General features: G+C 47.0%; 2 protein-coding genes across 2 annotated transcripts in view; one reads left to right on the top strand and one right to left on the bottom strand.

The window, feature by feature from the left end:
* Nucleotides 1-8,797: 8,797 nt before the first annotated feature.
* TIMM21 (translocase of inner mitochondrial membrane 21) lies at nt 8,798-14,872 on the bottom strand. Its single transcript, XM_021686419.1, has 6 exons — nt 14,272-14,872; nt 11,683-11,745; nt 11,492-11,589; nt 9,596-9,669; nt 9,404-9,509; nt 8,798-9,299 (listed from the first exon to the last, which is right to left on the bottom strand). Exons 1-6 carry the CDS (start codon nt 14,567-14,569, stop codon nt 9,204-9,206), a joined length of 735 nt encoding a protein of 244 aa, XP_021542094.1. The 5' UTR covers nt 14,570-14,872; the 3' UTR covers nt 8,798-9,203.
* A 7,757-nt stretch (nt 14,873-22,629) lies between these two features.
* Nucleotides 22,630-23,704, top strand: part of FBXO15 (F-box protein 15) — a 41,899-nt gene continuing 40,824 nt past the window's right edge. Inside the window, exon 1 of the mRNA XM_021686251.2 lies at nt 22,630-22,709. The gene's annotated coding sequence lies outside the window, so the exon portion shown is untranslated. The remainder of the gene's footprint in view (nt 22,710-23,704) is intronic.

The raw sequence follows: 23,704 nt of genomic DNA on the forward strand, positions 1-23,704 counted from the left end.
ATGAATGGGATGCTCCGGATCCCTTAATTGACTTCGTGAAGTGCTTGTTTCTAACCTTGTGCTTCTTCCAATGGGCGAGATGCATCCTTACCTCTCCCGATCCAGGGAGACCCACAAAATTGATCTTGCCTGATTGAAATTAACAAGAAGGAACATAAATGTTTGTCAAGAGGGCCCTGCCTAGACCTAAGTCTTTATTATAGTCTGTTAAGGAGAGAATAGGGAGAAGACAAGGAGGCAAAGGAGCAGTAAGAAGTAGGAGATGAGAGAGAAGAGATGGAGAGAGTCAGAGGTAGTGATGGAGAGAAGGGGACAAAACAGAGGAGAAAACGTGGGACCTGGGGCTTTATGGATTTTAAACGAGAGCAATCGCACCCTGCTGTTTCCTTGGGACATGAGCTTCTGTTTGAAGTCACCTGGATAATGAGGTATTTGGCTCCTGTTTAACTATTCTTCAGAATAGCACACCGGAATCCTGAATCTCTCATTGAAACTCAGTAAGTCTGCAGTTTCAGTAAGTCTGCAGGTCCCCTTTGTATAGGAGGAACCCTGCAGCCCACTTGAGAAGCGTCCTCAGGGTTGTAACCACAGGAACCAAATCAAGAACACTTCAAAGACGGATGCAATCCAGCCAAGCACTGCACTTGTTCCCGTGGTCAGATGCCCTCACTGGTATTCCCTAACGCGAGCGCCGAAAGCCGCCGCCTCCAGGTGGCACACTTAATGAGAAACTTCTGCACAGGCCCTTAGCAAAGGGCCCGGCATTCCTGGAATAAGTAAATTAGCAATAAAGCAAGGCAGTATTAATAACACAAATAATGATGCAATTGCTTTTGATAAGGACAAAAATGAACATTTTTATAATGCTTTGAAATGAAAATTAATGAGCCTATTACAATCTGTATATTATTTGAAACTACTGAAATGACATACATTATTTTTATGTATTTATATCCATTTCATATTATTTATAGCACAAATACAAATTTATATCAGTGACTGTGACATTGAGCTTAATTACGATTATCGTTTTTATCTGAACTGTTGCTAAGGAAAATGAACAATATTTACTGGTGGTCCGTCACAACAGCAACCCGCCACTTCCAGGAAAAACAGCTGATTTTCATCATCTGTGCCGAAGACCGGGGTTCCTGTTTGGTTCATCGAGAAATCAATATATTCCTCCAGAGTCTCCTCTATGGACAGAAAGCCATATGCCTCACTCAGCATTTACTTGATAGCATCTACTTATCTCCAAAACAATACTGACAATTGTGCTTAAATAACTGAACATTCCCTCTGCTGCATTTTCGTGTGGCGGGAACAGTAAGTGAACATGAACAATGAATTCTCATAAATGAGACCCCTCTTGGGACTAGAGCATCATTATTGACAAAAATCATTATGATCCTTCTCTTCACTCATCATGCCACCCCGCCCATGACTCGACGCCACAGCTCATGCCAAATAACAGCCGGTGTGCAGTCAATGCAGGGGTGGATACCCAGGGCAAGCAATGAAGTCTGGGTTCTCTATTTGATGAATTTGACCTTTTCAGCTTTACTTTTTTTTACCTTTTATTTTAAAGCGTTTATTTATTTATTTGAGAGAGAGAGAGTGTGTACATGCGGGAGGGGCAGAGGGAGAGGGAGAGAGACTTCCAAGCCAACTCCAAGCTGAGTGTGGAGCCCAACACGGGGCTGCTCATGACCTGAGCCAAAACCAAGAGTTGGATGCTTAACCAACTGCGCCACCCAGGCGCCCCAACTTTAACTTTTTAATCCCTCAGATCTCAAAGTAATACATGGAATTGACACGTTAAGCATTGTTTCATTTATTTGCATTTCTGTTAACTGTTTTTAATAAAAGCTCTTCACAGATTCTGGGAATAAGGGGAGAGGATGGAAAAAGGAGGAGAAAGAGAGGCATTTTATAATTTATCAGAGATCTTAGTATTATGATTATAAACCAGAGAAGCGCTGACTAATATTTTCCTAGGTTGGGTGGGGAATCTGGAAATAGGATATTGGTGGAAAAGGGGACACAGTGCCTCAGCAAGGCATCTGGGTGTCAGGGAAATTTGGGGAGAACTTTCCCTACAAGCTACACATAAATAACTGACTGCTGGTAACATCAGTGCCACACAGTGAAAAGGTGGGGTCTCCGGGTGGGGTCAGGATACCGCTCTGGACAATCAATGGATAACTGCAGAATATCCACTGCATGTGATGAATGCAAATGGTTCTTCTGAGCTGCTTCTGCAGCAGTTTACAAGTAAATGGTCACAGCATTTGCACTGCAGTCAAAGAAATGTTTTACCATGAAAATACTCTTTCCTAAAAGAATGGAACTCTCGGGTCAAATCAATAGATATGAATGCAGCCACTTACTGTGATTCTAGTAACTATTTGATCAGAATATTACTTTCTTTTCTTTGCATTTTTGTTCTGTCATGTTGTGAAGTAAGATGTCTTACAAGTTGGTTGTTCAATAAAGCATTTTTTGCTGCCATATATAGATATACACCTTGAAGAGCTAGTGTGTTTTCCTTCTCCCAACCCTGCTCCTGGAGGCGTATCAACCTTCTAGAGGCAGCAGGTTGACATTATTTTGGCTGTTATTGTGTTTTACTGATGCAGGGATGTTAGGGGGCTGCATCCACAGATTTTGTGGTTTTCTGTTTCTTAGAATTGGCTTACCAGGAATTCTGCAACTTCTCAGTTGCCTTCTGAGTAACGTGTTGCATTAGAACAATGGATGTTTCTTTCTTTCTTTCTTTCTTTTTTTTTTTTAAAGATTTTATTTATTTATTTGAGACAGAGAGAATGAGAGAGACAGAGAGCACATGAGAGGGGGGAGGGTCAGAGGGAGAAGCAGGCTCCCTGCTGAGCAGGGAGCCCGATGCGGGACTCGATCCCGGGACTCCAGGATCATGACCTGAGCCGAAGGCAGTCGCTTAACCAACTGAGCCACCCAGGCGCCCTCTTTCTTTCTTTTTTAAGATTTTTTATTTATTTATTAAAGAGAGAGTGTGTATGAGCAGGGGAGGGGCAGAGGGATAAGCAGGCTCCCCGCTGAGCAGGGAGCCCGATATGATGCAGGACTTGATCCTGGGACTCCAGGATCATAACCTGAGCTGAAGGCAGGTGCTTAACCGACTGAGCCACCCAGGTGCCCCCGAACTATGGATGTTTCTATGGCTTGGATTTAACAAACATTTTTTGAGAACCTACTATTTCCAAATAGCCCACGAAATGGAGGTCCAAAATGGCAGCGATGTCTTCTCTAGCTGCGGTCTAAAGGGAAGATGAGAGACACATTGGTAGCTGCAATATTGTTGAAACACCTTCCACACGGCCTCTTAGAATCCTTACAAAAACCGTAGGCAGTCATATTGTTGTCTTCTCTGAGAGATGAGGAAGCTGAACTATAGAGGTAAAGCAGCATGAAGTAATGCTTAAACACCCAGGGTTCAAATCCCTGGTTTCAAGGTCACACAGAGCAGATTGCTTGGCCGATGCTTTTGGTTGCCTCCAGAATGGAGGGTCCCAAAATATATGTCCATGTTCTAATCCCCAGAACCTGCGAGTGTCATCCTATAACACAAAAATCATGATTAAGTTAAGGATCTCGAGGCAGTGGGTTATTCGGTTCAGCCTCGAACTGGCAGCGCTGGGTCTCCGTGGGAGGGCGCACTGCCAGCCCCGGGCTTTACGCAACTGCTGTGGAAGTTTTGGCATGACGTCTCGCACACGAGGAGCCCAGCACTGACCAGCTGCATGGCGATCACACGGAGCAGGAAGAAAAACATTATTTCCTTAAGTGGTTCTCCCTCAGGTTGTCACCCACTCCCCTTTCCGGGCGTATCGTCCATATGTCGCGTCTGTACATGACGAGGGCTGGGAGGTGCAGTGGGAGGTGAACCACGACGGGAATCACTGGAGGTTGGTTCCAAACCCCTAGAGGTTGGCAGCCTCTCTCCCTTGCTCCACACAGGTGGACCCAGGAGGTGCGGGAAGAGCAAATGCCTGAGTGAGAAATCCTGCTTCCGGCTCCTGGGACTAACGAAGCCCCACGGTACCCCCAGTTCCACAGGAGCGGGCTGTGAGGCCCAAATGAGGGAAGGTGGGTAGGAGGTGCTTTCTGCTCCACGAACGTATGGCCTGTGGTGGGCGGGGGGGATCTGGCTTTTTTCTTCTCTGTAAAGGCGTTGCCACAAAACATGCCTTGTGGCCCTAATTTTTGTGTGTAATTGTATGGAATTCTGTAGATGGCTTTTGAAAATGCCCCCAAGGGAAGGAGACATCTTACCCAGTAAAAGCATAGCTTACATGATGCTTTGGTAAGAGAGGAATGTGCACATGGCCCGTTGTTAAGCATTAAGAAGATTCTGAGTAGCCGAGAATATTTACTAGTAAAACGCACACATGTCTTAAAACAACCTGTCAGTGAAGATTGAATGTAAGGGTGTGAAGAAGTGAGCCCGGTGGGGGGTGGGGTGGGGGCTGAACAGGGTGGCTCGAACAGACAAGAGGCTGGTCCTGAGGGAAGGAGCCGTGTGGGGAGTCGGGGAGACTCAGGCAGAGCTGGTTTTAGGGGAGGGCAGGAACTAGGGGCACAGACGGTGGTTTAGGAGATGATTCTGACCTCCCAGCTGACGGCAGCTAGGGGCACCTACCACGGCAAGGGGGCCGTGGGGACAGGGGTAGGAAATGGATTCAAAACTAAGGGGGAAGGGGCGCCTGGGCAGCTCAGTCGGTTAAGCATCTGACTCTTGATTTCGGCTCAGGTCATGATCTCTGGGTCCTGGGACCGAGTCCAGTGTTGTGCTCCCTGCTCAGCATGGAGTCCGCCTGAGATTCTCCCCCTCTCCGCTGTCCCTCCCCCTGCTCACACACACAGTCTCTCTCTCAAATAAATAAAAACCTTAAAAAAAAAAAAAAACAAAACTAAGGAGGAAGAACAGATATGTAGCCAAACTTGTAACGTCAGATACAATTCAGGATACAGAGAGGACAACAGTGAAAGGTATTACAGTGGGGAAGAACAGAAAAGAAGGTTTTCGTTTATCTGCTAGTGCCTGGAGTTTGGGGAGTCTCCACGATTCAGGGTAACCAGGTAAGTCGAATCGAAGGCTGAGACTAGGCTGAAGGACCCACTCAGGCCTGGAACACAGGCCTGGTGGGGGAAGTGGTCTCAAGTTTCCATCCTGAAATGTTTGACTGGCACGGATAAAAGTTATCACCTGCCCGCAGGGGTGGGCTTCAAGGCCCCCACGTCTTAGGCAGTTTTCGAAGTCTCCTGTAAGAAAGGGAATACCCAGTGCAGGGCTGGGCTTTGGGGTCCGTGACAGTGAGGGACCCCGCACTTAATTAAGCTTCGTTGCCAGCTGCGTGAATTTGCCTGCGTGTGGCGGCAGCTGAACAGCAAGACAGCAGCGTGAACAGCCCCGGCCGCAGCGCCCAGCCTAAGCTCCTGCCCGTGAGCAGCCCCACGAGGCTCCCCTCCCGCCGCCCAGATGAGGACTGATCTTCCCTCGCACCTCTTTATAGGGTTTACCACGTAGGGATGCATCACCAAGCAGTAAGTTTATTTACTTTTGAGTGTTTCTGGACTTCATAAAAATGATGTCAACATGCACGTTAGTATTTTGCAACTTGCCTTGTTTTGCTCAAAATATCTGTGAATATCCTGTGTGCTGAGGTATGTAGCTGCGTGGGTTCCGTTTCTTTCGCAGTGTCTAGATACAGGGGGTCCCCGCCTCGCTTGGCCCCTGACCTGTGCCACGAGGGCCTCCGCTCCCGGGGCCCAGGTGTCTTAGTCGGTCTGGGCTGCTCTAAGAAGATGCCGCAGACCGGGCGGCTTAGAGACAGCCAGACCCTTACTGCTCACCTCTCTGCAGGCTGGGAGTCTGAGGTCAGGGGCCGCAGGGCCCAGGGAGGGCTGTCCTCTGGGCCGTGGGCTTCTTGCTGTGTCCTCACACGGTGGAAGGCTTCAGGGAGCTCTGTGGGGGCTTTTGTAAGAACACTAACCCCATTCACCGGACCCACGCCCTCACAGCCTAGTTGCCTCCCAAAGGCCCCACGGCCTAACCCCATCACCTCCGGGGGTTACGACATCAACATATGAAATTTGGGGGACACACAAGCATTCAGACCATAACACATGAAGACTGAAGTTGTGTATCACAGTGTCTTTCTTCAGGCTTCCGTCCAAACGTGCAGTCTTTTGCTCTTACGCTTAGTTATGGGTGTGTGCGCTGAGGTGTTCTGGATGCCTAGTGGAAGGCCTGAGTAGGGGACGTTCGGCGTTTCCCACTTTTCTGAACAGTACAGAGCGAGCTCCCCAGCAGGTGCCACAAAGTGTTTACCGATCTGGCAGATGGAAACCAGTGACCCATGCGGCATGTTCTTGAGCGAGGCTGAAGGTATTCTCCGAAGCTCATCAGTTCCACGTGTCTCCTCTTCACTGGTCGCTGTTCTAGGAGGGAGTCTACTTTCACACTAGGTGGCTGCTTCTTGCTCACTGGTTGTTGGAGTTCGTTGTAAAGAATCCTTTCTTTGCTATATGGGCTGTAAAGTGTTCTCATTAGTGGCTTACTTTTTATTTCTGATTAGGTTTTTTTTTTTAAAGATTTTATTTATTTAACGACAGAGTGCAAGTTGGGGGAGGGACAGAGGGAGAGGGAGAAGCAGACTCCGTGCTGAGCGCAGAACCTGACGCGGGGCTGGATCCCAGGACCCTGAGGTCATGACCTGAGCCAAAATCAAGAGTCGGACACTCAACCGACTGAGCCACCCAGGTGCTCCTCTGATTAGGTTCTGAATCGTAAGATCCATCTTTTTCTTCATGGTTTCTAATTTTGTCTTACGAAGTCCGTCCCACAAATGTCACAGATGATGTGCGCTGTAAAGGGTTAATCTACGTGGAATGGAGGCTTGTGTGCTGTGGGGCAGGGATCCCACTCCCTTGCGTCCCCCCCGGGTATTGGATGCCCCGGCAGAAGCGCATCCTTTCTGGCGTGTCACGGGCTTCTGTGCGGTGCAGGTGTGTCTGGGCCCGGGGCTGCACGGGAGGCTCGCTGCACGGCTCCCTGCCCCTTTCCCGTGAGCGCTGCCCCTGGGCAGGCGAGGCCCTTCCGGATCTTCTATAAGACGCTCAGTCTGCCCGAGAGACAAGCCCACTCTCCCGCAGCGCCGCGGCCTCACACCTAGGACCCGAGCGGCTGCCTGCTCCGTTCCGTCCCTGTGACCACGGGTCGCAGGTCTGTGCTGCCTGCCATTTCACACACGTTCTGGGGCTGATCTCACCCTGGCCCCGACTCCCTGGCCAGGCTCCTCTCTTGTCCTTCGGAGGCTATTCCAAACCTCATCCCCCTCTCCAAGTCCCAACCCCACTTTGAGCATTTTCTTGGCTGATGACATACCCAGGCCGGGGATGCCTCCAAACTCGTCACACGCACAGACCCCTGCCTCCCTCCAGTTTGCTGAATGCAGTCCCCTGGGACATTGCTCTCGTGTCCCCTTGCTTCCCTGCATTTCAGTGTCTCCTTCTTTGCCTTCCTTTCTTTTGCATGCCCCCAAATTTCTTTCACCTTTAACAACCCAAGAAAAATAAAAGACAAAACAAGTTCAAAATTCAAAGTGGAGACACATGAATCCTTAGCGTCTGTTAACCATGATAGGGGATGGGGGGATTGCGAGCTGGTGTGCCCTCCCCACTCGGCCCCTGCGTGCTGCACCGGACAACTCGCCCCGTCAGCTTCGGCTGCTTCCTCCCTGCAGGGCTCTCCGACCTCCTTCCCTAGGCCAGAGAGCGTTCAGAGCTCCAGATTCGACTGTCCTGTTGCTGCTAGACCAGCCACCTGGCTGACTCAGGTGCTCGTTAAGCTAGATGCACAACTTACTATCTCTGCTCCCTTCCTGAACTTACTATGATCACTCCAGGGGGACCTGAGAGCTATTCTGGGCCACTCCCTCTACACCCACTTGGCTGCAGAGTCCTGTTCTCCTACCCCGTAAACATGTCTCCATGGTAGCACCTTCTTCAGCTTCACTGTGTCGTCTGAACTGTCCATTATTCACACTGGCCTCTTCCCCGGCTCTCATTCTTCACACAGCCACCAGTTCCCTTTCTAAACTAGAGACACGGTTGCTTCCACTCCTGCTCGTTTCTGATGTTCTCCATTGCTACTGGAGAAAAGTCTTAACGCTGTTGTCACATGATGTACCAGGCCCTCCGCACCCCCGTGCCCCACAGATAAGGACATTTCTAGATCTCTCCCAGTGCACGGGCACTTCACAGTCACGACTACACTCTTGTGAGGGTCACTTTTCTCTAGAACGCCCGTCAATGCTTGACGTAAAACAGAGTTGTCATCTCCCAGAGTCATTCTAACATACTTGCACCACGCTCACTGGTCTCCATGCTCCTCTGGCAGTTGGGAGGTGTGCCCCTTCTAAAGGGCGTGGGGACACTCCATGATGCCGTCTGTGGTCGGATGCTTGCACCTGTCCTCTCGTTGTCGTACTAACCAGCCAGGATGGCGAGGTCTGATGCGCACCTGAGGGCCCAGTCCCCCCGACCAGTGGGTGTGGGCTTCTCCCACTGCACAGTGCCCACTCACCGAGGACGAAGTACGAGATACACTACATTACTACAGCCTTTCCACAGGCATCATGGAGTATGTTTATCATGTGCACTTGTCATCTGAACTTCCTACAGTCCTCAAACGTTCTCACGTGTTCAAGTCAGATTCCGAAGTCTATGGAAACAAGCGGCTTCTGACATCTTTTTGTTAGTTTTGACTTTATTTCACAGATTTTATACAGTTATACAACATAAAAGCATAAAATAGTCAACTCTTTTCTCTTATTTACATGGTGTAAAATTTTTAATTAACAAAGATTTCTTATCATGAAAGAGGATATTAACTAGAGCAGAAATACCATCCATGATCGATTCAGAGATAGCATAAACTATGTTCTACTTCATGATTCTGCCCTCTACAAGAGAACCTCCAGTTCACCGTGTTTAAATGCAATGACTACCCACTTGCACTCACTTTTCTGCGCTACACACTCTGTCCTATCTCATTCTACAGACTCGGGAGGAGCAGGGAAGAGCAGGGAAGAGCAGGGCTGGGGGTCCACACCACGCCACATCTGCCCGGAAGCCGTGCTTGTCGGGGTTCTGCAATCACCTCAGGATCGATTATCTTCAATGACAATAGTTCTTCTAGGGTAGGGCTCAAGTTCAACAAATATATATCGAAATTCATACTCGCCACTTTCTGGGTTCTGGAAAACAAACATATTTCCAGGTGTAACTTTTGTCCCCAGGGCTTACGTCCCGCGGCCCCAGAGCCCTCGGTCCCCACCCAGTCCCCACCCAGTCCCCACACCTCCTTCACTTCAAGATGCACTGTTCCTTGCTTCCCAGGCTCAGAGCCCTGGATGTAGAACTTCACGCGCATGTGTTTCAGCCCATCCTTTACATATTCAATAAAACTGTCAAGAAAACGAAAGAGCACAGCCTCAATTCCTGTCACTTAAAAATGACCCCGAGCTTTTGGAGCGCACGCGAAGCGCGGTACCTGACATGCTGCCTCCGCCCGCGGCGTGTCGCCTCCCCATAGCCCTTCACGGGCTCGCCGAACACACTGATGACCTGTGGGACAGACGCAGCGCGGGACTCGGTAAGGCCTCCACCTTTCACGCTTCCCAGAGAAATATTTTCTGACAAATCAAGTGATTTTTTTAAGAAAACAAATCATTAAGCCTGGGACCCTTTCAAAATGACAACTCCCAACGATGAAAAACCTGCTTCCACAAGTACGTCTTTTGTGCAGACACTTTTGTCCGTGACTCCGTGGTGTGAACCATGGCTTCACGACAGGTGTTCCTACTTCCCACAAAAACCAGGCACAACAAAGTGGGCAAACGTTTAAACACGCATTTGAATATTTTTAGTGAAATGTATCTCATGGGGTCTAATACTCAAAGGTACAAGAACGACACAATTTTTTGAGTCACTAAAGACAGTGAAAGATAATGAGTACAGGTTTCTCCAGCTATCCAAAAGTTCGCTTCACGACGTCACTCTAAAGATCCTACATTAGTACCTGTTTGCTAACTGAACAAAATCCAAAGGCCTTTTGCTTTCAGGAAATGGTGGCTGTGCCCTTGCTTCACGCCCTTGACTTAAACGAGAGCTTTCACACGAGTGTGCCACTTTCACATACCGGGGGAAGCCCGCAATGATCACCTCAGATCGAGAGGTATGAAACCATGATTCCTAACAGGAAAACTGACAATGACATGGAAATGTAGTTCCTCTTGATTTAAAATGCAAGTACTTTGGAGCCTTTCCAAAAACAAGAACTGTAACTGGAACCTTCCTTATTCCCTGCTCATTTCCCACATACTCAGAGATGGGTCTCCCTGCCTCCTCCTTCATGGTTCTCACCGACGGCCCAGAGTCCAATGGTAAGAAATCAACAGATGTAAAGAGCAAGATGCCTGAGGTCTCCTCCCTGACAGGACTGGAGAAACAGGTGGAGCAAGCGGAGGTGAGGCCCCAGGGAAACCAGTCAGGGCACCTGCAGCTTCGTACCTCGCCCGTCACGGGGTGGTGCATGTTGTTTCTCACACACCTGGGTATGTGTGAGAAGCTGCCCTGATAGTTTTTGGTGCTATCTGCTGTTTTCCTTCGAGGTACAAAGATTACGATTTCAGTGGGTAATATTTTTCCACGCTGAAGCCTTCCACCCAGGGAGCAGGAACTCTTGGCGCTACAATGCCTGCGCTATTTGTGACCGGAAGGCATCGCGGAAAGCCTTCCTTCTGGCAGGACCCCTAACAGAACGTGGGCAACTTTTCCATACGTCAGCCTCCTTCTGGGGGATGCTGTGCTCAACACATAAGCTTTGGAGTCACACAAACTTGGGCTCAGGTCCTGGCTGTCCCGCTTACCGCTCAGCAATCTCAGCAATACCTAATCTCTGAGGTGTCGGCCTCCCCTTCTGCAAACGGGACAGTCGCAGTATTTAACACAAACAGCTTCTGTGAGCGCCAAGAAGGACGAGGCACTGAGTGTAGTGCTTGGTGCATAATGTGCCTTCAGCGAGTGTCAATAATTACTATTATGATCATGAGCTCACGGATCAGGTTTTACAGGGCTAGAAACTTACCACAAGAGTTTAATACTCTGGCAAGGTCTAAGCATTTAGTATCTACGAAAACAAGTGACTCTCTTGTATAATTAGGATGAAAACACCGCTACACAGACCTTTGGGGGGGTCCTAAAGCATTTCAAGTACAGAAGAGAGAGCTAATAACATAATCACAATCCAGCCATATGACTTTATCATCATATAAACATCACTACTCTCAGAACCAATATGTGTGTTCTGGCTCCGCCTCCCCCCCCCCCCCCCCCGGCATTTTTTCCCCATCTTCAGAGTGTGTGTGATTCCATCTGGAAGACTAACCTCAGGGTGTGATCTGCATTTTTCTAAGGCTTTCCCATAGATCTTATTAGGGCTTGATGAAGAAAAAAGTTCTTTGAAAATTGTGTAAAACAAGCCACCTGCAAATTATAGAAAAAGAAGATCAAGCAAAGCAAGAGCAAGACAAATGTTAAAAGATTTTAGGAGTAGATATTGTACTTGCTGTGATCAACCTGTGATGCTGATTCCAAAAAGCACCACTATCAAATAGGTAAAATCTCTTCCAGCTTCTTTCACTGTAGAGAGAAAGCATGGCTCAGTTAGATGTGTGCCTGACAGGCGGGAGCGCTCGCGGCTTCAGCACTTCTAGTGGGGGACATGTGGACTCGGGACCCCATGTGGGTGGGGGTCTGCGTGTGCTCTGGGGCGGCTGCTCCCAAGCCTCCCTGTGAATCAGAACCACCTGAAGAAAGTTTTCAAAAGAACCTCAGTAGAGTTCTGGGCCAGGGAATCCGTACTTTATTTAGAATTACAATTTTAATACCTCTTTACTTTCTAAGACGAAGAAACACTTGAACAAGTGATCCAGGCCCCCGGCGTGAAAACACGATACAGACTGGGCAGCGCCGGGCACATTCTGCTGCTCACAGACCAAGTGTTTGCTTTGTCAACTGCGGTCCAAGGGATCGAAACAGGCCTCAACTCTGACAGTCACTTCCCACCCTGCCACCCCCACCCCCCACTGGCTGCGCACATAGTACAACCAGAATGGAATTTAGAACAGAAATTCGCTTGGCCAGACAGATTTGTTAGGCGAATAAACTTAGAAAATGAAGAACCTGCCCAGATCTGGCATCTCTACTGAGAAGGAGCAGCAGGGTTTGTAGGAACATGACACAGACAACAGCGCACGTGTACGGCCTTGCTTAGGATCTGTTAGGTCTCCCACTTGTTATCACCTCGTTTTAAGGGACCTGGACCTTCTGGATTTTGGCTGTCCTGTACAGTAACCACACACCACACATGGCTATTTGAGTTTAATTTTACCATTAAGTTAACTTAAAATTAAATAAACACTCAGTTCCTCAATCACACTAGCAACTCCGAACGGCCACGTGTGCCTAGTGGCTCCCATACAGAGACCGTATACAGATAGAACATTTCCATCACTGCATCGTTTTATTTGGACAACACTGTTGCGGACATTCTGCAAAACATCCCATTTGTCCATTCTATTTATGCCATCGTATTAGAGCCCAAAGTAACAAGGGGCATGTGTGTCGGGAAGCTTGGTAAACACATGTACTCCAAGTGTGGGGGGGATGAGCCCAGAAAGCAGATCCAGGGTTCACCAGCCACATATGCAAAACTCTTAGGGGTACACTGCATGGGGCATGGTAAGATACCCCATCCCAAACCAAAGAAACTAAGGGATCCCGTACCACGATGTGATAGGCCCCTCTGTACTCTGCGGGCAGCATATCCCACATTTGGGAATACTGCTCCCACTCATCACTGAGTCACCAGGAAGGGTGTCGCCTCTGAATGGGGTCCGGGTGAGGACAGGACTCTGCAGTAGGACCCTTCTGCAGTGTAAGCAGCGCCGCTGCTGGAGCCGGACGACCTCACAGACGCTTTGACATCTGAGCCTTTGCCCTCTGCACGCAGGCTATTCATTTGTGCTGGACTTTCAGTCATCCCTCACAACCCTGTCCAGGCTATTACGAATGAATGATATGTGTTTTACATATTCAGCAGATTACACAACAATTGATAGCATACCGTTTTTTTTTTTGGTTGTTAATGTTGTTAAAAACTCTACGTATTGAAATGACATAGAGCAAAATATTAACAATAGTCACCTTTGCATGGTATAATCATGAATGTCTCAACCGTCTGCTTCCTTTTTACTTATTTTTTCTACAGATTACTTGTGAAATGAAGAAATAAACAATTGACTTTTCCTGGCAGGGCTACATTTTTGCCTTTCCCATTATCTGTGTTCCTTCTATTACTGCCCGTGTCACCTGGAGATAAATGCTGTTTTGAACACCTTTAATTCTGTAGCACGAAGAGTCTATCTCAACATTTGGGCACAGCAGTCATTCAAGAGCAGTGCTGAGTTGACCTACCTGAGCCAGCCCATACGGGTTATGCCTCAATAATACCCATTTACTCCACCCAATTACTCTGTACCTATCTTACGCTCTCCGGTACTCTCTCTGTAGCACAATTACTGTGTTTTCCCTGTTTCACACTCCGTATCTACTTTCTTCTTCATTAAGTGCTCATCCATTTGTGCACAGGAATTCCCTGGCACACCCATTAGCATCTGTTCAAGGGTCAAGCACAGAGGAAGTGGAAGCTCAAGAAATACTCGTGAATGGTTGTTCTAAAGAGCCCTGACGTGGCTATTAGGAAATTAAGATAAGGAAAATGTGGTTTTAATTTTCAGTTGTGTGAAATTGGGGAAGTGTGCCTCATACATAGAGTTTTAATGTCTGAGGGAGGGAACAGGAAACTCAACGGAGATAAAATGACATCTGTGAAATCTACTTATTATAAACTTTCAAACAATGGTTAAGTTTTATACAGCTCTACACTAAAACTGATAAAGTTGAGAAAAATTTTCTAGACATAACTCAACAAAGTTATGTAAAAATCAACTGAAATCTGAGTTCAAGTCTGTGAAGAAAACTGTGGTCTATATTCTCAAACTCTGACCTGTCTTGAGCTGTTTTCCTATCTTTAGCACTGAACCCGTGGGAAAGGACCCGGGCAGCTCTCGTCACGTTTGCGGAAAGACTGATCACGCCCGTTACCTTTCTGTGACGTCGAGACGCCGGTTTCCCGTCCCTGACCGTGCACAGACACTTGTTTGCTGCTGTCGTCCCCTCCCCTCTGGGCGCTCTGCCCCTGCGTCCAGATGGTTTTCCGGGTGACTCCAAGGATACACTTGGGTTGCACCGTTTTCTTTCGCTCTTGCACACCCCAGCTCAAGCTGGGCGCAGTCTTCAGGTGAGCTTTGTTAAGCACCAAGTGTGGCGGGAACAACCGCTTCCCCGACGACCTGCGCAGCTTCTCCGCACACTGTGCGGCTCGTAAGAAAGTACATATCATGATCACAGAAAACTGCTCCGCTTTGGAAAGGTGCCAACTACGAAGAGCAAAGCTTCACTGCCCAATACACACCAGCCGGAGTGTACTCAGGGCTACACATTCACAACGGTGATTCTGCACGGCGTGTTCGGCGAAAACGTTAGCTCACGAAAGAAGCTGCGTCCGCTTCCTCTTCCCTTCCATGCTCTTTTTACTCGAATTAAAGTGCTTTAATTACCTTCCGTACCTACGTTCACTCACTACCCGCCATACCTCTGCAAAGTAACCTGGGAAACCTCGAGGAGTCCTGGGAATAGTAGTTCGAGGCCCTCACTCTTCACAGAGCTACCGCAGCAGGAAAGGAACCAGGACTACATTTCCCACAGTGCAGGGCGGCCAGAGAGGGTGTTCCTTCCGCTACCTTCGAGAGTTCCCCGCGCCTGCGCTGCACGTATTTGGCGCCGCAGGGGTGGGCGGAGTGATCCCGCAACTGACAAAAATCAAATTAGGAATTATAGGATGGGTGTTCTTGTGGACTCTCAGAGAGGACTGTAAACTGGGAATTCTCGGTCTAGTTGTGGCTTTGCCCTTCCTCATGCGCAAATGATGTAGCCTTTGCGTTTCAGTTTCTCCCCAAGGAAACCGGACAGGAAGCAGCACAAACTTCCCGAGAGCCAGCAGGGGGGAGGGACGAGGCCGCCGCAGTGCCCAACGCCAGTGGCCGAAACTCAGCGGCCGGCTTGCCACGCGGCGTCCTCAGCTTCAGGCCGTGGGGCGTGGGAAGAAGCAGGGCCCCAGAAGTTTCTAGAACAGCTCCTGGGGCCGGCGGAAAGGCGGTGTCGCCCTTCGCCTCGCCCCTACGCACAGGCGCCGGCGAGGGCGTCGGCGTCGAGTGGGCGTGGCGGGGGCGGTGCGCTCCTCCCTCGGGCCACCGCTCCGCCTCCGGCGCTCCCGCCGGGTCTCCATGGCGACGGGACGCGGCCGGCTCCTGCAGCAGCTTTGGCGCGGCCTCCAGGCGCTGCGTTCGCCGCCCGGCGGCGCCGGCGCTGCCCCGGGGACTGACGGGGAGGCCGCCGGGTTCAGGTGACTGAGGGCCGCGGGTCGGGTCAGTACCCCGCCACCCTTCCCCCTCTATTTTCATTCGTCGGCCCGGCGCGGTGTGTTGCTCGCGGCTCTTAGTGCAGGAGAGGTCTGAAGAATGGCGGGAGGAAATTTCCTCAACTTGGAAACGCGCAGTTACCCCCAGTCCTGATACAAGTATCCTAGCTTCCCCGGGGAACAGTCTTCCTCCTTCCCTTCATTCAGTTCTAGGCACTGTGGGGAACTGGGAACCCTGGGGCAGCGCGTCGCTGCGCTCCGCCGCGCGGATGAGCTCCACCTGTGAGGGCAGGTGCTTATCACAGGTCTGCACCTGCAGCCTTGGAGAGGGCGCTCGTTCAGAACGTGTCCCCCAAGCTCCTTGTTTTCTTCTGGGGCTGGAAATCACCTTTCGTCCTCTCTATGAGTTTGTAAGTTAGGAAAGTAGAATATACTTTTGAGAAGGTTACCAATTTTCTTTTCCCGCCCATGGTTGGTGAATGCAAGACACAACCCCTAAGCAGATAATTCTGGTGGGTGGGTTGGTCTGGGAGCGTGTTTTCTCGGGGCAGAGTTCCTGCACTTCCAACTTCGAGGCCTCCTCTGCATTTTCTTTTCTTTTCTTTTGGAGAGAGAGAGAGAGAGAGGGAGGTGGGGAAGGCAGAAGGAGAGGGAGAGAGAGAATCTTAAGCAGGCTCGTCGCCCAGGGCAGAGTCCCACCCTGGAACTCAAGCTCGCAACCCTGAGATCATGGCTCAGGCTGAAACCAAGAGTTGGCTGCTTAGCAACTGAGCCACCCAGGCGGCAGGTTTCTAAGCAAACTCTGAAGCGATGCCTATTGATAGCCACCCGTTCGTGTTCATCCCTAATCCCCTTCTGCCTGCCTTCCTGACGAAGTGCTGGGCTTGTGTTCTTTTCTTGGTGTCTAGAGACCCATCTCCTACATTTCTCTTGGGCACCCTGCTTCTGAAGGGTGGTCCTCTTCTACAGTGAGAGAAGGCAACTTTGAGGAGATGGGGAAGGGGCAGGGAGCAGGAGGCTGCAGGTACATTCCAAAAGGATCTTTAGCTTAACTCCGAGGGTAATGGTTCAGGTTCATTTCATAGTGAATGATCCGGTCTGTTAGAGGTATAAATGTGCTATCATGGTACCTTATTAGATTCTTCTTGTTTTATGGTGAGTGGTTCCTAGCTTTATACACATCATCCCAATTGGTTCGCCAAGTGGAGGGACAATACAAAGAACAATTTGCATTCTTGCGGAGTCTTTTTGCTTGCAAGTCCTCGTGATTTGTAAGATAGGAAAACTCATTCGTATTATGCCTTCTAACAAACCAAATGTCTATGTTTATTTATAAAATATGATTCTGTTATTTAACAGTTCAAGAACTTAAATTACTTTTGTTTTCCCAAATCTCCAGGATGTTGTCCCATGTTCATCCTAGGGTCCATTACCCACTTACCCTGTTTTTGGAAGGGGTGCTTTGCACCTTAGTATTATGGTAATAGTTGGTTCTTGAGAATAGCGGCAATGCTAGACATACCACAAGCCTCGTGAGAACTAAAATGGTGACAGTGCCTTCAAAACTTCTGTAGGAGAGAAACAGTGGCATTTAAATTGGAGCCTCGAACTTTAAATCAATTTGCCACGATTCCTAAGATTAGCCTTTATATATAGAGCTCTGTCAGTGGGGAGCAGAATGATTTTTATGTGATGGATCTTCTATTACTTTGTAAGTTGAGCGAACTTCTTGGTGATGACGTAATTAGAGTGCCTGGCATGGGAGCCCGCATGTCAGCCTGTGATTTGGTGAGGTCTACATTCCTTATGGGAAAGAAAAATCAGCTGCCAAGAATGATTGCAGATGGTCTAAGTAGGTGGTGATTTTTATTGTCTCACTGCAGAAAAATTAGATTTTAATAAGGAATCAGCTACCTTTTTAATGAAAAAATGTGAACATGTGTAAATGTCATAAACTGTGAGAAAAATAGCAGAAAGGATATCAGGTTGGCTTAATTTCTACTTGATCTAGTTTCTCTGGTTTATCAAATATCAAAAATCAGGGACAGAAGATAATTTTTTTCTTTTTTTTTTTAAGAAGGTAAATTTTTAAAATATTGAATTTATTCAAAGCTATCAGGCAAAATCTATTACTTAAAAACAGTTTTAAAACTAAATGTCATCTGACTAATTATGTCAGCTAAGTATGCACTTAATTTTGTAGACATAAATCTACATGAGGACATGCATGGAACTTACTGATTTGTTAATTGTGTGGCCCTTGAAAATGTGCAGTTGGTTTATTTTATGGAGAAATGGAGATGTACTTTCCATAATACCAAAAGCCATACTGATAAAATATAGAATATAGTAATACAGTCGGAAGAGCTCTGGAAGGACAGTCGGGAGATGAAAGTCTCTGGGGCTCTTGGCCTCTATGTTGGGACCTTAAATGAGTCACTGTAAGTGCCTTGTCAGAACTATAGTCTTCTCTGATTTGTGAAATAGGGATTCATTAGATCTATTTTAATTATGGATAAGTAAAATTAATGCAGTGGCTTTGGGGAAAATGTTAAGTAATTTAACTGGTAAGTAATATAATACCTTTGTACAATAAGACAACCACAGGTAAGTTATCCAGTAGAATGCAACATTTGTATTAATTCTTAAGATCAATTAAGAGACTTCAAAGAACTTTTGAACTCTTGGCTGTGCCCCCAGATTTCAGGGCAGCTGGTCCTCCAGCTGTGTGGATGCCTTTGGAACCACTGTACCTGCCCTAAAGGATTATGCTATCAAACTGTGAGTCCAAACCTTCTCATGTATGGGATTCTCGTTTTGAAATTAAAACAACAAAAATCCCACAGTTCATTGCATATTCAATATATTAAGTAATACTAGAAAATACATGGAATTCTGGCCCTTCAATTCTTCAGCCCCCATTTAAAAACAACCACCACCCAAAAACCTTGTAATCTTGTAATCCTGTGAATCAGATGTATTACTGGTTAATACTTTGTTGTCTTTCCTTCCAGAACTTTTTCCTTTGTGTGTGTTTACTTTTTCTCTTAAGAGACAAAATCAAAGATAAGATTATGTAGTGTATCCTGAGATAACCTGCTTTTTTCAACTGATATGTTATTAATGTAGCAGGTATTTATTGACTATCTCTGTATGCCAGGATGTTGTGGGTGAAGAATCAGGAGTGAACAAAACTTGCGCAAAAGACCTGTGGATGTGGAGCTTACAATTCCAATGATGTGAACAGAGTAGATAAGTAAGATGTGTAGTGATGGATGGTGATAGGTGCTAAGGAAAAAAAATAAGGAGGGGGCCTATAGTGCGTGCATGTGCGTGCGGTGTGTGTGTGTGTGTGTGTGTGTGTGTGGAGTATGGGTTGGAGTTTGAGAGAGAGGAGTTGTCAGTGAGATGGTGACATTTGCATGAATACCTGAAGGAGGTGAGGGACCAAGCCATGCAGACATCTGGAAGGCATCATGAGCTCGTTTCTATCTCAGACACTTTCAGCTGTGTTGAAACTGTCCATTTTAATTGGCTGAGCTTTGTTCACTGTATGGAGCCAGGCTGTTTAACCAATCCCTGTACTGTCTCTGGAAGTTCGTCAGTGCAGACAACTCTGAGATGGACTTTCTCGAGTCACATTTTTGGGCTCATTTTCTTGCTTTGGGATATATTTTGTACAAGTGAAATTCCTGGCTTAAAAAAATACAAGTGCCTTTTAAGCTCTTGATAAACACTACCAGATTTGGTTTTCCATACTGTTTATACAAATTTATACTCCCAGCAGTGAATGAGATGTTTTTTATTTGGTCTTTGCCAGTTTCTTAGATTGAAATGGATCGATACAGCATATTAATTTACTTTTCTTTGACTCCCTTGGAAAGGATTTAGGGTGTAATAGACTTTAATTTTTGACACTTTTTGATTGCAGAAATACGTGTGGCAAAAAGCTGTTATCAATTTACTAATGCCTTTTTTTTTAAAGATTTTTTTAAGATCTAAGAGAGAGAGGGCACAAGCAGGGGGAGGGGCAGGCAGAGGGAGAAGCAGGCTCCCCGCTGAGCAGGGAGCCAGATGCGGGGCTCAGTCCAGGACCCTGAGATCATGACCTGAGCCGAAGGCAGATGCTTAACCAACTGAGCTGCCCAGATATCCCAATTTACTAATGCTTTTAAACAAATGTGTATTTGAGGACCCCAGCAGTATTCATTTAAGTTAAGGAAGCTTTCCTCAGTTTTCACATACAATGTGTATATACAGACCCCCAGACTCCTTGGATGACCATTCATACTGGCAGGGGTCCAAGGGTCACTGGCTGGGAAATCCCGGCAGATAGTATTATTTGATGGAGGAGTAATAGAAATGCCTTTTACTTAAAGCTTATGTGTTAGAAACCACTGTCAACTAAAGATATTTGATCTTTGACTATGTAATACAGATGGGTACAGAATTTACAAGAAGTTAACGACTTAAAATAAGGAGTGCTTTTAAATCATTTAAAAATGTATATGTTTAAAAATTGTGTATTGTGTTGAATGGTGCTCCCCAAATTCGCGTTTACCCAGAACCCTAGGATGTGATTTTATTTGGAAATGGGGTCTTTGCAGATGTAATTAGTTAAGATGAGGTCACACTGGGTTAGGATGGATCCTAAACCAAATGTGACTGGCGTGCCTATAAGAAGAGATAGAGACACACACAGGGAAGATGGCTGGGTAAGATGGAGCAGAGGTTAGAGTTGGTCATCTTAGTTGTCACAAGCTAAGGAACACCAAGGATTGTCAGCAACCACCAGAAGCTGGAAGAGGCAAGAAAGGATTCTTCCCTAGAGACTTTGTGGAGGGAGCATGGCCCTCCCAACACCTTGACTTTGGACTTTTGGCCTCTAGGACTGAGAAAATAAATTTCTGTTGTTTTAAGCCACCTAGTTTGAGTCAGTTTGTTAAAGCAGCCCTAGGACACTAACACAATTAGGAAATTGTATTTCACTTCTCATTATTACTGTGTTAGAGCCAGGTCAGTGGAGTTGAAGCTTTTCTGTTGTGGAAATCTTTGCTTAAATAATACTTTCAACAGAAATACAAAAATCTGTTGTATAGGTGGAGTTCTCTGGATAAAGGGGGAGGGCATGGTAGAGCTTTCCAAATGAGGGTCTCTTCTGCCCGCTGTCCCTCCCCTTCCTGTGCTGCTGGGCACAGACTGGGTACCACTGGTTCTGCCTAACTTCTTTGCATTCCCAAGAACTCACTGGCACGTTGAATGTCTTTTGCTGAAGCGGGCATGAAGAGGCCTGGGTAGCCAGCGTTTCTTACCTTGGTGAATTTGTTACCCTCCAGGATCTGGAAAGGTTTACCATGTCCCTCCTCTCCTAGGTGGAGGTGCCAGCATGCAGATGCTAGCTAATGTTTATTGAGGGCTTATCATGACCAGCCATTATGCTGTTTCTGAAGAGGAAAACCTAGAAAGGGAGGACAAACTAATTCTCTGGCTGCTCAGAAGCCCATGGGGAATCATCAGGCAATTTGAGTGCTTGTGGACGTGCACATCGTGGCTCCCCTTTTCCATGGGGTTTTCAGGCTCTGCTGGGTTGTGGGCCATGCGCTCCCTGTGCCTCCTATGGGCGGGGCTGTGCTTGGGATCTAGGACCATCCTCTGTTCAGATCCATCCCTGGAGCTTTCATTCTTCCACTTCCAGAGAGATTATTGCCCTTCCTTCCAACTTCTCGTGACCCTCATTTTGCCCCCAGTTGTTGCCCATATCCTTTTTGATTGTTAGTCCAAGTATATCCAGGGAATCGGCTTGGTAGGAAAAATGGGGGGTGCTAAACTCTTGGTGAACAAAGTACATACTCAGAGCAATGGCATATTGGTGAACTGGGCGTGTGGAACCTATACTCTAGATTTTCGTCACATGCTGGGTGGGAGGCGGGTCAGTAATTGATGTGTGTGTGTGTGTGTGTGTGTGTGCGCGTGCGGTAAAGAAGCGGCTTCCAAGCCTTTCCAAGAGAACTAGCGTATCCAGCAGTAGCTCTGTCTGGGAGCTGCTGCCTAGAAACTGAAGGCTGTGGGCTCCATGCCTTCCTGGGTTTCTGGGTAGGTTTCAGATCCACACCAAGCTGCTGTGGAGCAGTGCTGGTTTTGAGGGCTGGTTTTAATAAAAATTTATTTTAGGAACTTCTGAAAAGAACTAACTGCATAAAATATGATACCTTATTTCATTGAATCTTAAAAGCCATTGACTGTAAGATTTACTATTTTTTGTACCACTAAAATAAAAAATAGATGGCCAGTTAAATATATTCCATTGAACGTGAGATACTTAAAATGTGAAAAAAAGTGGAGGATGAGTATTTGGTGTTTCTGTGGCTGTGATCGTCAGAGCCAGGGTTGGAGCCAGTTATCATCCCTCAATGACCAGCAAAGTTGTAGATTATGTGGGCAGTTCTGGTTCACAAATCTAAAGTTTTTCTTACTTGATTGATGCTGTTTTTTGTTAGGTCTCTGCTATTGTTGAAGCCGGCCAGTTGATAACATTTTATTTTTTTCCTTTTATTCCAGTAAATAAGTTTTATAGCACCTCTTTGATATGTTGACAGCCTATAAAAGCAAATATTTAATCTTATTGTTTACTACACTTGATCTTAGCCAAAAGGCCAGAAGTGATTCATCTTATGTTTAAAACACATTAGAGTAAGTCCAGTTTTCAGGTTTACTTACTCAGGACACATGGTATGTTTCAGTCCCTTCGCTGTCCCACCCCACTCCCTACTTCCTTCTTACCTTCCTTCCTTCTTTCTCCTTTCTTTCTCTCCTTCCTTCCTCCTTTCCTTTCTGTTTCCCGAGATGAAATTTTACAATGAGTCATTCTTGGAGTTTATGAACCCTTTATGGTTTTGTAGAGGGGACTGCACAGGTCACCTGTCCGTATAACTTGACTTTTCCATCTTAGTTTCAGAAGGGGGCCAAGCGCCAGGTGTGCGGGAAGGACTACCCTGAAGCAGTGCCCTGGGCGGGGAGGGCGCTGTGAGCAGCCCTCCACTGTGCATCCTGTGTCTCTGGAGAGGTGAGTCGCAGTAATTGGCGCTCTTCTGGGGGGCTTTGGGGTGGGGTTCTTAGAGAAAGTTCCAATGCTGTACATACCAAGCTGCTGTTCTGAGCTGAGAATAGAATTGCGTGGGAAGAAAGTACAACATGGAGAGTTTGCTGTGAGTCATCAGCCTGTCACCACTGTCATTATTAGACTAGGTTTATGAAGTGAACTAAAAGTGACAAGTAAATTTTCCTTTTTAAAAGTTCTTCAAAATGGGGCGCCTGGGTGGCTCAGTTGGTTAAGCGACTGCCTTCGGCTCAGGTCATGATCCTGGAGTCCCAGGATCGAGTCCCGCATCAGGCTCCCTGCTCGGCAGGGAGTCTGCTTCTCCCTCTGACCCTCCTCCCTCTCACGCTCTCTGTCTCTCATTCTCTCTGTCTCAAATAAATAAATAAAATCTTTAAAAAAAAATAAAAAATAAAAAAAAAAAATAAAAGTTCTTCAAAATTATTCACGTTCTAGTTGATAAAGACCCTGAAACAGTGGAAAGGAGATTAAAGTGTGTTCTTCTAAAAACTCCAGAGGTCTCTGGGTCTCTTAGCTTTCAGTGCTTTGGGAGCCCATTTTGACCTGGAAAGGTTCTGCAGGATCCTTTTTTTGAACTATTTGACATTGATGTGGAGATGTGTGCGGATTTTTGTTGTGCTGATGCTTCTGGGGCACCAGCTCTCCGCGACGTGTTGTGTGGCGCCCTGAGCTCCTGGGGTCACTGCAGACATTTACAGCGAGTGAAGCAGGGCTCACATAGTCTGCATATTGCAAAATTCAGATCCAAACATAAGTTACCTGATTGCAAGTTTTGGGCTTTGATACTATAACTCGGCTAACAGAGTACATGCTTTCAGAGTGTACTGAAAGAAGAAATGAAAAAAGTGTGTGCTGAAAAAAGCAATGAAAACTAAAAAAGAAAGAATTAAGGACAGCAATTTAAGTTTTAAACCTTCTAGTCTGAGAACACGATCTGTGAT

The sequence above is a fragment of the Neomonachus schauinslandi genome, chromosome 14, assembly GCF_002201575.2.
Source record: "Neomonachus schauinslandi chromosome 14, ASM220157v2, whole genome shotgun sequence".
In the NCBI taxonomy this organism is placed as follows: Eukaryota; Metazoa; Chordata; class Mammalia; order Carnivora; family Phocidae; genus Neomonachus; species Neomonachus schauinslandi.

Coding starts and splice junctions, on each gene's coding strand:
- TIMM21 (XM_021686419.1), bottom strand. CDS start 14,569: ATGATATGTACTTTCTTACGAGCCGCACAGTGTGCGGAGAAGCTGCGC. Junction 9,510..9,595: donor GGGCGGAGGCAGCATGTCAG/GTACCGCGCTTC, acceptor TTTTCTTGACAG/TTTTATTGAATATGTAAAGG. Junction 9,300..9,403: donor TGCATCTTGAAGTGAAGGAG/GTGTGGGGACTG, acceptor TTTGTTTTCCAG/AACCCAGAAAGTGGCGAGTA.